Source organism: Myotis daubentonii, chromosome 2 (genome assembly GCF_963259705.1).
Source record: "Myotis daubentonii chromosome 2, mMyoDau2.1, whole genome shotgun sequence".
Taxonomy (NCBI): domain Eukaryota; kingdom Metazoa; phylum Chordata; class Mammalia; order Chiroptera; family Vespertilionidae; genus Myotis; species Myotis daubentonii.
In genome coordinates, this window is record NC_081841.1 from 78,035,651 (window position 1) to 78,054,369 (window position 18,719).

The following is an 18,719-nucleotide window of genomic DNA, read 5'->3' on the forward strand; positions in this document are numbered from 1 at the left end:
AGTGCTTCTTATTGGCATTTTACTTGTGTGAGAGAGAAAGGAAGATTCTATGATCTGTTGTCACTATCAAACTTGAGCTGGAAGCCTCAACTAGTTCTCTTAGCTAGTTCTTTTAAAACCCTACCTATGGTCTCAAATATAAGATCGCCATGAAATATCTCCTTTCTCAGAACTACTCAAGTACTTTAAGACACAGATAAAAAAATTAAAATTAAAATTAAAAAAGCCTAAAGCTGAAGTCATTTGGTTGGGTTATGGGCCAGATTCTCTTGGTTACAAAACAAGGACTTGAACTTTCAAGGACTTCTAAGAAATTAGTTAGTCTTCTCCTGGACACTGAAAAATGCATTTCCTCATATCTACAGAACACATTTGTCAGAAGAATTCTTCAATGTCATGATACCTAATGCTCAAGATGGCTCTTACACAATCCCATAAGAATCCAAGCTCTCTCCTGAATATGTCAAACCTATGCAGATAGTGGCAGGCAGAAACAGGAGTGAGAATAAATACCTATCCCTAGGCTTTGAGATATGAGGTTTGTGTTAGCATTAGAAACCCCAAGCCTCTAGGCCAGCGGTTCTCAACCTGTGGGTCGCGAACCCTTTGGGGGTCGAACGACCCTTTCACAGGGGTCGCCTAAGACCATCGGAAAACACATATGTAATCACATATTGTTTTTGTGATTAATCACTATGCTTTAATTATATTCAATTTGTAACAATGAAATTGGGGGTCACCACAACATGAGGAACTGTATTAAAGGGTCGTGGCATTAGGAAGGTTGAGAACCACTGCTCTAGACCTATTTCCTTAACTGAAACAGTCAAAGAAACCATCAAACACTTGTGTCCTTAACTGCAAACCATGAGACTTAGCATTACCTGCAAATGTCTCCCAAATAAATCATACTTAATTCAGATTATGAAGAGAATATTTGATAAATGCTGTACTTATAAGAGAATTTGAATGTCACTCGATTGCATCTTCTTGTGTGACTAGCGTGCCTCTAATGTAATTTCCCCCCTCCAGAAATGTAATCCTCAGCCAGTTGCCTTGAACGCTGGTTACCGTGGAGATGATTATCAGTAGTGTGATGACCTATTTAGAGGAATTTCTGCATTGCCAGAAAACAAATAACCATAGAGAGAGCTGGGCAAACGAATGACGCTCTTTCCCTGAAGGTGCCTTTACAAACAAATGCCATAGATGTCGGGGTGTGTGTGTGTGTGTGTGTGTGTGTGTGTGTGTATTTGTCCATAATTAGGACTTGCAAATGTTTTCGTGAAGTGGCAATTGTCCTCACGCTCTCCTAGACTACAGAAGGTAGTACAAACAACAGCAGGTATAAGCATATGGACATCTTTCCTCTTTCAACAATTTGCACGGCCATGGTTGCATTGATTTCTCAACAGTATTAACATGTCATCTTTTTCTGGCTCAGCCTCTGTTTTTTGAGGATTTTCTAGGGGTGCTGGAGTGTGGTTGACAGGTAGTTGGTAAGGATCAATTTTAACAAACCAATTAACTGGTCATTAATAATTCCTCAATAATACTGTGACTATTTTGATGGCTAATTTGATTTCCTCAGAATTATGCCATAAAGTCTATTCTCTAACCTCTTTTTGGTCTCCCATTTTTCTGTGAAACTTGTGCTTATATGCAGATCTGGCTTAAGTTTTTAAGTTTAAATGTTTTTCATTAATCATTGTGCTATCCACTGCCTATTCAGCTGCTGCCTCTTTTTTTTTTTTTTTTGAGAAAATTCTGATACCACTCTAACTACAGTGATACTGCAAATTCAAGTGATAAATACTGAACCTTTATTATAATCAAAGAAACAGTAACAACATAAGCCAAGTATTACCCCAAATAGGAAAACAGACCTACTGTCCTTCTAATTCACCAAGGCCATATGTTATGTCATTTTTATATTTGTTCTAATGTTTCCAGGTGAATTCCTTTTTCTACTCTCATCTCTCATTATAACTTCCTCCAGGGTAATAGCAAGGGGACCATATATTTTACCATCTTCTCATATTACCTAACAAAGTGCTGACATATGATGAATGCTCAATAAGCCTGACTCAACACATAATATGCCCTCCAAGAACTTTTAAAACCTCTTTAGTCATGTTTTACAACTCGGTTTTCATCTATTCACAATCCCAATGGCCTTCTAGCAAGATTATGTAGGAATCTCCCTTTTTAAAAACCATGTACAGTGAGTCTGTTTTCTACAGAGCATCTTGAATCAAGGTCAGTTAACTCATTTAGGCACTGTTTTCCATTCTGCACTAGAGACCTGTCTTTATGCCTAATTGTTCTGAACTGAGGGCAAATGCCAAATTCATATTAGTTACCTCACTAACTTCTTTAGTTTCACTGCCATGATCTTACTGCCATGTTGAAAATGCTATTGGAAAGTTTTTCTTCATTTGACAATTTTCTCTTTCAATATTTTAAAGAAGAAAATATACTGATATTTTAATTAACAATTTCTTAACTAAATTTTAACTCCAGAAAATCTAGCACAAATTGATCTTGTGCCCTTTGAGACAGCATGGAAGTACCTGGAGAGTATTATGCAAAGCGAAATAAGCCAGTCAGAGAGAAAGACAAGTATCACATGATCTCACTCATATGTGGAATCTAATGAACAAAATAAACTGATGAAGAAAATAGATCCAGAGACATAGAGGCATGGAACAGACTGGAAAATCTCAGAGAGAAGGCAGGGGAGGGTGGGTGGGCAGAGATCAACCAAAAAACTTCTCATCTTATATGCATAACCCATGGACACAGAAAATAGGGTAGTGAAGGCCTGGGGCAGGTGGGGGTGGGGGCAGGAGCCGACTAGAGGAGGTCAATGGGGGAAAAGGAGAGTCATATGCAATACTTTCAACAATAAAGATTTTTAAAAAAACCAAATAAATAAAATGTTGATGTCTCTCCATCTAATCGAGTTGTGTAGGAACGGTTTTACCTAAAAAGCATGACTGCTGCTTACTGGGGTATGGCCTTTGATTCATTTAGACCATTTCCTAAAAGAGGCATTAAAAACAAAGAGTGTTTTATATTTAATTCACAGCCCATAAATGGTAGCTTCTCTTAGAACATAATGTCTGCCCTCCTATTCATTTGTTTAATAAAGATATTTAACTGTCTCTTTAAAATGGCCTCCAGATTAAGTAACAAGCTGTGAGGGTTTTGTATCTTCAGATCTAGCACTACTTGGTAAGAATTAACCCATTGAAACTGGACTTAGAATTGTAATCACCCAGAATATTTCTACCAAGATACAAAATCAGACCTCTGACTCTGCCCAATAAGTCCACTAAATTAATGCACTCTGCATTCTCTTGGATGGATTTTCAAGGAAAATCATGAGCTCACTTTAGAATATTTCCTCTGTATCTAATCTTCTCTCCTAGAGATGACAGCGCTTAGCATTTAGCAGTAGCAACCCTTCCCACCCTGAAGCTAAACTGGGAAGAATGAGAACAGAATGTTCTAACCTCGTCCATACCGCAGGCGGTTATTCAAGGGGAAAAAAACATATTTCAGAGCCTTTTGCTAGATCAACTTGCTTTACAAATAGGCACAATCTCCTGAAGAATGATGTGGAATAGCTTTTCTCCAAAAGGATGCCATAGTTTTATACCCTCTCCTCTCAGGAAACTTAGGTCTTTAACTGCTAGTTAAAGACCAAATGCAAATCATTGCATTAACTCGCTACATGTGTTCCAGCTGGTCATTCCTGTCCCGCTCTAGTCACTCTGGAGCAGCACCTGTTGAGTGTTTTTGATGAGATACTCAGGGGGGGATGTTGGGTGAATCCAGCGTTTTCACTGAGGCCCATCTGCCATCCTCTCCGTGGAATACCGCCATCCTTTATGAGGACTGTGAAAGAAGAGGCTGCCTTAAAATGGAGAGTCAGAGAATCCATGAAGAAGTGGTACTAGAGCTGAGCTTCATGAAAGAGGCGTGAAGTAGGGACATGAAGATGAGGCATTCCAGGCATGAGACCCCGAAAGAGGGAGGAAACAGTGTATTCAAGGTGCTGAAGGGACAGTGCGGCTGGAGCAGAGGCAGCGAGGGGGGGCGTCCTGAGAGGGGAAGCTGCAGAGGTGGGGACAAGCCAGATCATCCAGGGTCTAGTGGTCTAGTTAAGAACTGTGAGCACTGAAGTTACAGTATAGTTACTAGGTTGACAATAACATAAGGAGATATACCATGATTTAATCATTCCTTCCTGTGTAATATATATAGGCTGAAATTGATAATGTGTATGAGTGCTGAATTAGGATAATTGTTCCAAGTCTCAGGACCTCTATCATAACAAACATCAACTGTATGACTATGGACTACTTAGTTAATTTCAGGTTCCTCAGCTGTAAAGAGCAGGTGATAGTGTCTGCCTCTCAGGTGGTCATGAGGAATAAGTAAGAGAAACTCTAGAGAGTGAATGGTACAGTGCCTGCTAAGAGCTTTTCAAAAATTGTAAAGCATATGCAGTGCATCCCTAAATGTGGGCAAGAAGGGACCCAGCCAGGAACCGAGTTCAGAGGGCCCCCCTCTGGTCCTCGTCTAGCTACACTTCCAGGGGGTGGATGGTCCACAAGACCAACAGCACGTACTCTTCTGGAGGCTGCACCCCAACTCCATTCTAGGGCAGGCTCCGGGCACCTGAGAACCAGGCTTCCTTGCCCAAATGATCAAAAGTTGATTGACAAGGTCTTTGAAGTTCTTTTCCCTAAATATAGCCACCTGAGGGCAGGTGCGTACCCCATGGTTGAGAGGTGGCTGAGGAGCAGCTTTTGAGGACTGGTGAATGAAGCTCAGATATACAAGCTGGGGCGTCCCCATTTGCGTATGTGTAACTTCTTACCGTGCGCATTGGAGCTGACAGTGAGAAGGAAAGGGCACAGGGTCGGTTTGGGAGCAAACTCTCCCACATTGCCAGTTTCCATTTTAGAACCTCGGGAGTCTGAGAATCCTTAGTTTAAAACTGGATTTCCTGATCATTATGAATATCTGTCTGTTTGCTGAGATATGAGACTAGAAGATAAAATTTAGACATATGGTATATGGACTTACTTTTGTAGTCTTAACCTGGGTCCTGAAAATGTTACAAAAACTACAAAATGCTGCACATCATACAAAATTCCATTTTATTTAAGATGGTTAAGATGGTCACCTATTTATGAAAATCACATTCAGGTAACCATGAAATTCCATTACGGAAGGGAAGACTGGAAAGGCCAAAGGAAAAATCAAGTTCAATAAAAGACAATCCATCTAGTGACCTCTTTCCCTCTCTACAGAAGTCTAAAGACTATTCAAATATCGTTGTATTTCTTTTATAAAACTATACATTCAAATGTGAACATGGAGGGAGAAAAAGATATGAGAGCTAACGGGTTTTTAATTAACAGAATGTTAGTTCTCTCTTCATGACACTTGTTTGGACTCCCTAAGTGTAGAGCCTTGAATTCAAACCAAGCATTTCCAACTGAGTGAAGAGTGTCTATCTGCCTGGAATTTCTCTCACGGTCATTGCCATACAAATTATTTAGCAAGAAAACATACCCTGCCTTATGCTATCTTTCCTACTACAGAAGTATGTAGGTTGTTTTCAACGTAACTTTTTGGCCATTGATGTCTGCTCTTCCCAACTGAACTGCAAGCTCTTTGAAAACAAACTGGTTTCTATAATTTTCTGTATCTCCTCATTCTCTTCCCTAAGAGTTGCTCAGTAGATATTTATACATCCATGTTTTATTCAGTCATTTAGCAAATATTTACTGGATGCCTACCATGTGCCAGGCTCTGTGACAAGCATGGGGAAACAGGACTGAACAGGACACTGGCTGAAAGATAGATACCTGGCACATAGTAAGCACTCAGTAAATGAGTGATTAAGTGGACGGATAGATGGATGGATGGATGGATGGATGGATGGATGGATGGATGGATGGATTCTGTACTACAGAGCTAAGGAATAATATCAAGAAGAATGTATTAACCATTTAAGTTATTTTAGACTAAAAGTCATCAGGTGAAAGACATCAGCCTGTAGAATGCCTGTGACTCAAGAAAGAGGAAAATGTGGGGAAAATAAGAGCAGCTCTAATTGGCACCTCTGGGCCCCCTCTGTGACCATTTAGTATGTGGCTATGGAATCTTGCAAAGAATTAAACCATGTCATAGAATTTTCTTTATAAAGAATTTGACTAACTCTAACACCCCAACTCTCACTTCTCCCAAATTTAGGGAGGAAGTATTTGGGTTATATCAATTCCAACAAAATCAGTGTATACAATAACACTATTGTGAGTTTTTACTGAGATCTGAAATACTGATATGCAATGACTGACTTTAATTACAAATTTGCTTCATAAAGTCGTGAAATCACTACAGAGTATTACCCCGTCATTTTGCAACATGCAGTATAATATTGAAGCCATAGTTTATTTTTATTTTCTCCTTACAATGTTGTAAAAAAACCAAATTACCAAGCCAGAAGCTGATCTCCCCTACAAAGCTACTAATCTTCTTGACTAATCTGAAGATGGTTAAGATGGTCACCTATTTACAAAAATCACATTAAGGTAACCATGAAATTCCATTAGGCACAGGAAGACTGGAAAGGCCGAAGGAAAAAAACAAGTTCAAAAAAAGACAATCCATCTAGTTATCTCTTTCCCTCTCTGCATAAGTCAAATATCATTGTATTCCTTTTATAAAATTATACATTTATATGTGGAAGTGGAGGGAGAAAAAGAGATGAGCTTATCAGTATTTCAGATCTCAGTAAAAACTCACAATAGTGTTATTGTATACACGGAGTTCTTTGGAATTGACAGAGCACCAGCTGATTTCAAACAGAGCTACACAGCTTTATGAAAGAGAACCATATTTGGCCATCAATGAATTACTAGTAAAATGAAATATCTCCCTGGAAGGAGAAGGGAAATCAACAGTCAAATAAAGAAACGTAATAACAAGCCAACCAGGGCATGCAAAGTCTTTTTGTAGAAAGGACATACATTATTCATATTGTAAAAATCTCAAGCCAAAGGCGGAAAGTCTGGGTTACCCACAATATTCTTCATCTTAAAATCACTATCTCTTTTCCAAAGGGGAAATGAAAGCTGCACCATTCTCCTTCTTCTGGGTCCACAGACTCAACAATGTCACTTAAAGGCAGGAGGAGAAACAGCAAAGAGAAAGAAATCCTCCGGAAAACATTAAAGAATTTTCCTTTTGAGCAGAAGCACTGAGACATTTCAGCTAAGAAAACGGAGGGGCCATTCCCTCCCTCCTTAGGACATGTATCCAGACCCTTGACACGTTCTAGGAACAATTCAAAATTAGGACGTGGAGAGAGATTCCTCCAGTCCAGCTGGAAACATTTCCAATCTCCCCTTCAATGATCCTAAGACAGTTTCACGCCATAAGCTTTCTAATGCTTCGATGGCAGATTGTTTAGAAGATATGTCGACATTTTAAAGCAAGTACCTGCGAGGAACAGGGAGATAATGAGAGTAAATTGATCCTGGCTAACCCAACCTGAAGGCTGGCTGAGCCTGAGGTGACCCTACTAGGGAGCACTAAGTAACTCAACGTATTATGTATAAGGGGATCTCTATTCTCACGTTGTTTTCATTTTGTGCTCAACTTGAATTGCCTGGGAACTATCTCTGTGGATAAGGAGTGGCATCCATTTGTTATATTACACGGGCTTAAAAATCCTAGCCATGTTACCAAGTAACATTGTTACCAATGTTTTTTTATCAAGTAGAAATGCCTCATATCGTTGTAAAAAAAAGAAAGATTTTACTAATGACCCTTCATCCAGCATGAATAAACGGCCAATACAAATCCCAGGGGGTGAAAAAAAGTCAGAATGTGCCACTCGCCATTTTGTTTGCCTAACTGAATCCTTTGACTGTTTTCGTCCCCCTTCACCAGCTCATACAGTTTATGCTTGGTCATCCCACCAAACTCTCTGTAGTCATCAGGAAGGAACCAAACATAATCACTACCGCTTCTGCCCTCACGCGCTGGGCCTTCCTGAAAGATGTTCCAACTGCGGAAACTGAACAGAAAAGCTCTGGATTTTGCAAACATAATGTACTCCTTCCTCCACTATGTGTGAAGCTCACCCCTCACACTGCTCTTTTACCTGCTGGGAAACAGCCCACATCCGTGAAATCTTTCTTTGCCGTAACCCTGGTCCCAAGTTTCTGTACTTGCATTCCTACATTGGTAGTCCAGGGGCTGGCCGTCATGGACAGCCCATTTGGCAACGTTAGAAATGATTGCTGGAATCCAGTGGCTTCCTCCACCATGGCCAAAAATGCTTTCCATTGAATTCATAATAACAGCTTTTGCATTGATGTGTTTGTCTCCTCGAAGCACTCTGCCACCATTAATGAACTAAATCAGCCTTTGCTATTTTATGATCTTTCTCATTAAAATTTTCTCTGTGGCAGTCGCTTATGGAATGTTGTTTTCTTTTAGCAAACACTGCACTTAACAAATGTAAATTCATTTTTAAATTATGTGCTCACATAGAAAATGTCCCCAGAATATATTTTTAATGCTGCATCCTTAACATTACAGGGAGCATTTTAAACCATAAAGACACATATGCTCTGCAATGTAGTCTTCTCTAAGTACTTGTAAATTACTTATTAAAAACAACAACCCCCAAAGTAAATATGCTGTAACTGCCAGTGATGGAAATGGGGCTTGTTTGCTCTGAGAAGCCTATTACTGTTCAATTATTTGCATACTATTAAGTGCTTGGTTTGCTGGTGGAATAGACGTTACTCAAGAAAATGCTGCAGTGGGCAAAGAAACTGAATCCTCAACTGGCCGTGTTGTAGGACCACTCTATACAAGTGCTGGTGGCTCGTCACCAGGAATTTGATCTCAAGTGGGAAGGAGTGTCTCTACACAAAAAAAGTGTATGTGCACTGCCAGGTTTAGACAGGGATGGGATCCTAGAGACCCCAGGTTGAGAAACTCTATAAACATTGGTTGGTTGCCTCCCAACTTCTGTTGCCCAGTCTCTACTTCCTGTTTAAGGAACCACCATATTCCATTCTGAGCCTTGTGCTTAGACTAGAGTTGAGCCTACTCCCAGCTCCAAAGGCAGGACCCCTGTCCCTCCTGATTGGTTTGGGGATGGACACATGACCCAGGACTAAGTCAACCTAGCTTATCACATTCTCTTCATCTCAGGGATTAATAGAAAGAAGATGTGTTGTCTACATTAGCCCAATCAGTCTAACCATGAGCTTTTCCTGGGGACTCTCCTTTGTATGGGACAGTGTGATGATCTAAGACTTGCAGCTGGTACAGTCATTTACATCCTGAAGAGGGAAGCTTAGGGTGTCCTGGGCGGCCTCCATGTAGACTTGGAGGAGGACTCCATGGAAAACAGAGCAGAGACACAGGCAAACCTGGGACCTCCCTGATATTGTTGAATCTGTACCAGAGAATGGACTGAACTGATGTAACAAAGAAACACCAAAATGCAGTGGCTCAAAAAGATAGTGCCTGTGGGAAATTCGTTATCACCATCAGGTCTGTAAATGGTTGGGTAGGTGAGCAAAACCGGTCGGTATTTAGGGGCTGTGAGGTCGACTAGAGCCCCAGGATCTTCTAACTTGTTGATCTGTCCTCCTAGAGTAGCGATTTGCACGCTTTTTCATTTCCTGGCACACACAAACTAATTACTAAAATTCTGTGGCGCACCAAAAAAGTATATTATGCTTTTTGCTGATATGTCAAAAAAAAAAAAAAAGATATAATTTTTGACTCATTCATGCTGACGGCTATTGTTGTGTTGGCTGTTGTCATTTTTTTTATTTGGCAGTCTAAGGGGAAAGAGGTCAGTGCCCCTGACTAAATAGTCAGGTATTGCATGTTTTAAAAATTCTTGCGAGTCACAGGTTGAAAATCGCCATCTTAAAGTATTGCAAGGTAAAGGCTGGGTCAGTGATCCCATCACATTCATGTTTCGGTTGGAAGGAAGGAAGGAAGGAAGGAAGGAAGGAAGGAAGGAAGGAAGGAAGGAAGGAAGGAAGGAAGGAAGGAAGGAAGGAAGGAAGGAAGGGAGGAAAGGAGAGAGGGAGGGAGGGAGGGAGGGAGGGAGGGAGGGAGGGAGGGGGGAGGGGGGGAGGGAGGGAGAGTGGAGGGCATAAAGCTTATTTTAAGACAGAGTTTATCTATTTCAGTTCTATTGACATTTTGAGCCTGATAATTCTTTTCTATTGAGGATGTCATATACATTGCAGGATGTTTGGCAGAATCCCTGGTTTCTACCCACTGAACGCCCATATCACTCCCCTCCAAGTTATGACAATCAAAAATGTTTCCAGACATTTCCAAATGTCTTGGGAGTGGAGTGCAAAATAGCCAGTATTTTAAGGATACGCTGTGGAGTTTACACACATCACTTCCATTCACTTCCAATAGCCAGAAGTTAGTCAGTTGGCCATAGTGAGTCATAAGAAAGTCTGGGATAAATATTTCTAGCTGGTGCCCAGGTAAAGCTAGCAATAAAACTCCAGGAGCTTTATTGCTAAAAAAGAAGGGAGAAAATCAATTTTAGGAGACAATTAATAATCTTTGCCACACAGCCCTACTTCTGGGTTTTTCCATTACATAAACCAATAAGTTACCTTTCCAATTTATAACATTTTGAAATGGATTTTTCAGTCGCTTGGAATTCAGAACCCAAGCTGATACAAGTATTACTTTCCTCATCTAAGACTATAAGTTGAAATTTAGGGAACATCATACAAAGGAAAAAGGATGAAAGGAGTAATACCTGACGTCACTCAGAAGTTGGATCCTGGCTCCGAGGGATTGAACAAAACAGCTGAAATGAGGCTGTTTTGTATTAAGGGAGGTCTTTGGTTGAAAGGAAAAGGCCGGGTTACAAGGGCCCCGGTCATTGTGGTAGTTAAGAAAGAAGATGGTATAATTATGCAAAATTGTCGAAATGAAAACTGCAGGCATCTTGCATTATTCGGCTTTGAACTGCTGCTTTCTAGTTCTCGTAGTAAATAGAAAAAGTCTTTAGTGGCCCCTTTGTATCTCAGACAAAAGGATCATTGCTTACAGCCAGCTGTTTTGCAATTATATTTCTATGAAGTTGGCATAATTTGACATCAGAACTGCCTGCGGGAAGAAGGCAGAGACAATGTGCTGGGGTGTTAGCCTGTGGAATAGTCATAGAAGAAGCCCCCATGTTACAAGTGGATGGATAGTCTTCCCAAAACTCATCTCAAAGCCAGTAGTTCTGAATTCAAAGCATTTCCCATAGGAATATCATTTATCTGTTATTAGATCGCCACAGAAGTCCTCCAAAACCAGGAAATGAAAATAGGGACTGTGTGCAAACACAAAAGAAAATCCTACAGGGCAGAGAAAGGTTGGCCTTTCAAAGAGAAAGTTTCTGAGAAAATCATCAGTAAAATCTTCAGGGAAGAGGTGATTTTTAAACCCAGACGTAGATGAAAAAAGAAGGAAATGACATTTCAGGCTAAAGGACATAGTATTTCACATTCTCTATGAGGAACAGCCTGTGGTGGGAGCGTGTCAGGTGTGGGCCTGGTTGTTTCAGCAACACATTCCCACATGGCAAAATACTCACTCGCCTCTGGGCCCGCCTACCTACTCCTCTGTGCCTTTAAAAGGGCCAATAAGGCTCCGATTTCCTGTTTCCTTTAGGGAGATATGAAAGGGCAAGGTTGCAGGTTCAATCCCCAGTCAAGGCACATAAAGAATCAACCAATAAATGCATAAATAAGTGGAACAAGTCAATGTTCCCCTTCCCTCTCTCTCTCCTTTCTCTCTCTCTAAAAATCAATACATAAAATAAAAAGGAAAGAAAATGTGTTGAGATATATATATATATATATATATATATATATATATATATATATTATTCATCCACACACAAAAAAATAAAGAAATCCTGACATTTGCAACAGCATGGGTAGACATTGAAGGCTTTATGTTAAGTGAAATAAGTCAGACAGAGAAAGGCAAATACTGCATTATCTCACTTATATGTGGGATATATATATATATATGCCAAGCTCATAGAAAGAGAGTAGAATGGTGATTGCCAAGAGCTGGGGGGAGTGAAGGAGATGTTGGTCAAGGGGTATAAACTTCCAGTTATAAGATGACTAAGGTCTGGGGATCTACTGTACAACATGGTGACTATAGTTGGTAATGGTATGTTTTATATTTGAAAGCTACTAAGAGAGTAGAACTTAAAAGTTCTCACCACACACACAAAATTGTGATTATGTGAGGTGATGGATGTACTAACTAACCTTATTCTGGTAATCATTCACAATACATATGTTTTCAAATCATCACATTGTGCATCTTCAACTTACACAGTGTTCTGTCAGTTATCCTATATAATAGAAGGCTAATATGCAAATCTACCGAATGGCAGAACAACTGGTCACTCTGATGTTCACTGCCCACCTGAGGGCACACGCTCAATGCAGGAGCTGCCGCCTGGTGGTCAGTGTGCTCGCACAGGAGGAACACTGCTCAGCCAGAAGCTGGGCTCATGGCTGGCCAGCACAGCAGATGGACATCCCCTGAGGGGTCCTGGACTGCAAGAGGGCACAGGCCAGGCTGAGGGACCGCCCCCCCATCCCCAGTGCACAAATGGCGTGCACTGGGCCTCTAGTATCTCAATAAAGCTTGGTGAAAAAGAATAGGACCTCTGAGTTACTGCCACCCGTGGTCATGGCTGGATGCGAATTCTGCCTGCAAAGTAAGTTGCTTTGGTGCCTGTGTCAGAATGAATCTGCAAAAGCAAAGACTAACTCCACCTCTTTAGAACAGGACCAAACCTGCTCCCCTCCCAGCCCTCTGTCCTCTCTGTTAAGTATAGGAAATTACAGAGTACCCCTGAGTCATTGTCAGAACTGGCAGATTTGCTCATGAAAGTCACAGGTTAGCAGCGTTACCTCTCAGATCTCAGGGAAGCACAGGTACCTTAGGGCCCTCACATGTACTGCTCTTTCTGGAGGATACAAGCTTCCACCTCATCTTCAGATGACTGGCTCCTTCCCCTGTCTTTCTGTTCTTAGCTCAAACCTGGCCTCCTCAATAAGGACAGTGCTAATCACCCTTTCTACATTACCTTGTTCTCCCCGAGGCATTAATCACATAACATCAGAGCTCACACTGAAATCTGAAATTACTAATATCTTGTTGGGGTTTCAATTTGCCTACTCAAATGGCAGCTGCACAAGGAGCCTTCTTGTCATTTGCTGTCTTAAATGAATAAGTAAATAGTCATTGTGTTTCTCTTGAGAAAAACCTATGCCTTAGGTTGAAGTTTTAACTCACAAACATAGGAAGCATAAATGTTGATTTAGGGGTGATTTAGTATTTTGATATTAGTCAGTGCCAAGGAGCAATTGGAGTCTTGACCATTCTGTAGATGTACTAGGGGTTAGGATGGTGGAGCCAGGGAACTTCATGAGCAAACAAGGTTTCTGAACCAAAAATCAACCTTGGCTGTGAACAGCAAGATACACTATCATACACATATTTTCCCGTTTCTTTGCTACTATGTACAGTGTTTTTCCTAAAAAAATACTGACCAACTAGTTAGTTGACAGAGCTGTTTCTCATCTCTATATCTGGTTTTTCATTTTGATTAAAATCTCCCTTGACTGGATGTAGCATTAAAAACAAACAAACAAAAACAGAAAAACCCAAGTAATGTGGGCCTTGGGGCAACGGGAAGAAGACAGGACTGAAGGTAAGGAGACCCAGGTTATGAGGCCCTAAGGAAGTTCCACGTACTCATTCAACAAAAACTGAAGAGTGCAGGTACTGTTTAGCAAATTCAATTAATGAACATGGCAGACCAAGTTTCTGTCCCTCAGGAGTTATGTTTTACTGGGGATAGGAAGAGGAAGATAAGAACATTTTTTTGATCCGCAGTTTTATCTTCTAAAAATATGTGGGCAGACCAGATCATCTGTCAAGATCCTCCCAGCTGTACATGTTTTGAAAGGGAGGGAAGAAATGTTGGAAGGCTTAGCAGCGGTTACTAGGAGAATAAAATCACGCGTGATTTAAGTTTCACTTTTTTTAACATTGCTTTCTGATTTTTTTTTTCTATAATGAACACGCATTGTATGTAAAGTAGAAAAAAATGTTTAAGAAAACAGTAGATTTTCCTCTCGAACATGAGCATTGGTTCTTGGTGACGTGAAGGTATGTCAGTTACCCATTAGTACTGAGAACTGTCAATGGGAATCATCGCACTGCTTCAGTGACCTACTTTTTACTTTACCTTTACCTAATGAGGCCGTGGGGAAGCTGCTAAGGGGATCTTGCGCTCCTTTTCTCATTACCTGTGTGTGTGCTGGCTTCTTCTCTTTTTCCTGAACGCTGGAAGCTCCTCTCTCCCTCGGGACGCTCAGGCACAGCCACTGGCTCTCTCTCCTCTCTTCTCTTTCCCTCTTTCCTGTCTCTTTCTCTTTCTCAGCCTCTTCTTACCTCCAACCTTCTTATCTCAGTTACCTCCCCAGAGAGGCCTTACGTGGATGGTCTAAAAATTTCATTCCTACCTGGGACTCACCATACTAAACCTGGTAGTCCCTATCATGTCTCTCTCCTACTCTTTTCCTCTAGTGCATTCTCCTCAACTTGTAATTTCATGTGCATTTCTTTTCTTTTCTTTACAAGCTTACTGTCTATTTCCCGCACAAGTCTGAAGTTCCATCATAAAAACGGGGGTGGTCTGTTTTGTTCACTACTCAATCCCTAAGGTCTAAATAACATTGGTTCAGTAAATAAGTAAATGAATGAATGAAACGACTCCTTTGTCCTCTATCAAGAGCTATTTCCATACAGTGCCAGCTCGCAAGAGCCAATTGTTAAATATTCAGAACTTTAAACATTAAACTGTTCATAGCTTGAAATCGGCTTATATCATGGACATTGGCAAATGCTACATGTCAAGTCATTTTATTTTTTTATCCAAAGAGCTGGTTTACCAGCACACCACTGCTCTCATAGTATAAATCCAACTATAAATATTGACAATGCAATGGCAAAAAAAACATAGCCCACAGGTTGATTATAATCTTTCCATAAAAAATTAAATGTTAAAAAACACTAACTATATGCTATGCAATTATTTTCCTATTGGGAATTCTTGGCCTTTTATAAGCTAAATTATAATCTAAAATATGTGTCTCGAATCTCCTAAACATTTTGCTTCTGTTTTTCAGATCCTTATGTGAAGATTCATCTGATGCAGAATGGCAAGAGGCTGAAGAAGAAGAAGACAACAATTAAAAAGAATACACTCAACCCCTACTACAATGAGTCATTCAGCTTTGAAGTACCCTTTGAGCAAATCCAGGTAATGTCAAACATAATTTTGTCTTCCCATTTAATTTCATTTATTCAGACCACATAAGCTAAACACACAGACACTGTACATTATCAGAGCACATGCCGTCATTAGAACTGCCATTCTTATTCCCGGGCACATTTGATGCTTAAGCTACATCAAGAGGAGAAGGCTCACATACACAGCCCAGGATGTGCTGCCTCATCAGCCAAACACAGCTGGCCTTCTCTTGAGCAGAAATAGAAAGGACATCGATAGAACAACGATACTAACCCAAAATGTACATTTGTAAAGATTAAAAGGTCCAGAACAAATGAATTCTCACTATTTACTCCCAGGCCATAATATGCAATTCTTCTAAGCACATCTTTACAGAAAAAAAAAATAGCAATAAGGGAAGTATATTGGTTGACACTAAATATGCAGTATCTTTAAGTTTTATTGGCCAGTGTGGCTCAGTTGGTTAAATGTTGTCCCATGCACAAAGGGGTCACCGGTTAGATTTCCAGTCAGGGCACATAGCCAGGTTGCAAGTTCCCCAGTTGGGGTGCATGCTGGAGGCAGCCAAATAATATTTCTCTCTCACATCTGTGTTTCTCTCTCTCCCTCTCTCTCTCTCTAAAAAAAAAAGACATTTTTTAAGACAATTAAAATAGAAAAATTAGCCCTAACCGGTTTGGCTCAGTGGATAGAGCGTCAGCCTATGGACTAAAGGGTCCCAGGTTCGATTCTGGTCAAGGGTATGTACCTTGGTTGCGGGCACATCCCCAGTTAGGGGGTGTGCAGAAGGCAGCTGATCGATGTTTCTCTCTCATCGATGTTTCTAACTCTCTATCCCTCTCCCTTCCTCTCCATAAAAAAAATAAAAATAAAAATAAAAAATAGAAAAATTAGGCTAAATTGTATTTTTATTTGTTTAAAGTTAGCTCCTTGTTTCTGAATCTGAGGGAATGGGTATTTTTATAAAAATGAATCCTTACTTTGCAGATAATAATTGTTATGATAGGAAGTATATTAGAAGACTTTGTGGTTAACATGTTCAAAATAGGATGCTACATGTAGCCCAAATGATAGCATATGATCTTATTATTTAGCCATTTTTAAATAAAATTTAATTTAAGGTTTTCTCACTTATTTAAGGTTTTCTCACTTCATATCCATAGTTAGACTTTTAGAGTCCAAAATTCATAACCAATGATTTTGGGTTATTTATTGGTAATTTTTAATGGGTATCAGAGAGTTAAAATGCTTAAATCAACACTACTTTTTATTAAGTACTTGATATGGGTCCATCTTTTCATAACATAAAAGTTTGTCCATATTTGAAGGAGAAATGAAGGATAGGCATCAAAACAACTTGGAGCTCTCTACAGGCCCAGAATAACCAGTCAATGAATACTCTTCAGTTGCATGTTTTTACTTTTAATCTATTCTTAGAATGCAGAATCTTATGAACGAATCACACCTTTATTCTATGAAAAAGCTAAGAAATAGCCACATTTATTGTATGTTTATTTAGTGCCTAGCCCCATATTAAGCACTTTATACATATAATCTCATTTAATCCTTACAATAACCTTATGAGAGAGATTCCATTATTATCCCAATTTTACATATAAGGAAACTGAGGCTTAGAATTTCCTCATATGTCAAATAGAAGTAATAACAGGATCCACATCAAAGTAAGATTATGCATATAAAAGTGCTTTGGACAGTGCCGAGCACATAGGAACACTCAGTAAGTGGTTCCCATCATTATTACTATTCACAATGCTAGTGTTGTCTCTTTTTCAAATCAACATTTTATTAGAAAATGGATCTAACAGTAGATTAAAGCAATACATAAATCAGCACTGTCCAACAGAACTCTGTGAGGATGGAGGTATTTTATCATTTGTGCTGTCCAATATGGCAGCCACCAGCCACAAGGTGCAATGAGCACCTCGGTCACAGGTGTGAACAAGGAACTTCATTTATTTTTCACTTGCTTAAACAGCTACATGTAGCTAGTGTTTTATATAGGGCAGGTGTTTTTTTTGTTTGGTTGGGGGGTTTTTTATGTTTTTATTGATTTCAGAGAGAGGAAGGGCGAGAGAGTCAGAAACTTCAATGATGAGAAAGAATTATAGGTCTGCCTCCTGCCAGCCCCCTCCTGGGGATCCAGCCCGAAACTGGGGCATGTGCCCTGACCTGGAATCCAATCGGTAGCCTCCTGGTTCGTGGGTCGACGCTCAACCACTGAGCCATACTGGCCAGGCTATAGGGCAGTTTCTGAAAAATCAGTGATCCCACCGTCCTCACATTGATTCACGGTTTTTATATTACATTTCTCATGTACATGTTCACATGGCAGCAAAGTGGACATCCTTGTTTACTTTCAACAGCTGTTACATCAGTAAATGGCACTGCAGAAGACACCGCCTCCTGCCCCCAATTACTTGTTCACTCGTCCGCACCAGTGCGCTCTCTGCTTCGGACCCACTGGCAAACCCCTAAGACATCCAATTATCTCCAACCATTTATCTTGCAATATCTGTTCAGTGAACTCTTCTAAGTTCTAAGACCTTTTTCCTATGGAAACTAACACCTCCTGGTATTTGGGTGTTGTTGTTTTTTTAATTCCGCAAAACAATATCAGGCAGGGCACTGAGATGAAAAATCCTATTGTAAACCTTCCCCTTTGAGTGACAATTCTGTACCCGGTTTTTGAAAAATAAATGTTCCTTTTCAACTATAAATTGCAGCAAATGCACACATGTTGAAAATGAAGTGCATGAAAAACAGAACATATGCTGGGTTTCCGGGGCAGCATTTTGGAGGAGATAACATTTTGTCAGGACAGAGCCTGCGCCCCATATAGAGTACAGTAGGCCGGGAAGGATGGGCTCGCCTGTCACTGCCTCCCTCCTCCTCTGCTCCTTAAGTCAATGTATTCTTTTCATTTTTCCCTTCCCAGCAGGCTGCTTTCCACATCTTTGCTTTCCCTAGAGAAAGTAATTGAGCATTTCACATGCGATCATAGGGGTTTAGGGGTCCTCTATCCTGCAGTTACAGGGTTATCTGTCTTTCTGTCTCTATCCCTAAGAAATGTATTCTGCGAGAAGAAAAAAATGCCGGTTTATAAATGCACATGAAAATGATGCATTCCTTTCCTCAAGCCCCCAAAATGTATAAACTATACATGCGGCTGGAAAAATTAATCCAACGCCTTCATAAGGATATTGTTGAGTGTTACTAATCAATACATTCCGAGCTGAATAATCAAAGTCCATCCCTTTCATGTTAC

The 18,719-nt window shown here is 40.2% G+C and overlaps 1 protein-coding gene across 4 annotated transcripts in view; it reads left to right on the forward strand.

The window, feature by feature from the left end:
- The window catches only part of SYT1 (synaptotagmin 1), a 567,791-nt gene that overhangs the window by 544,068 nt on the left and 5,004 nt on the right, over nt 1–18,719 (forward strand). For all 4 annotated transcript variants that reach the window (XM_059683704.1, XM_059683702.1, XM_059683701.1 and 1 more), the window contains one exon: nt 15,309–15,442. In XM_059683704.1, coding sequence (XP_059539687.1) covers nt 15,309–15,442 — 134 coding nt within the window. The remainder of the gene's footprint in view (nt 1–15,308; nt 15,443–18,719) is intronic.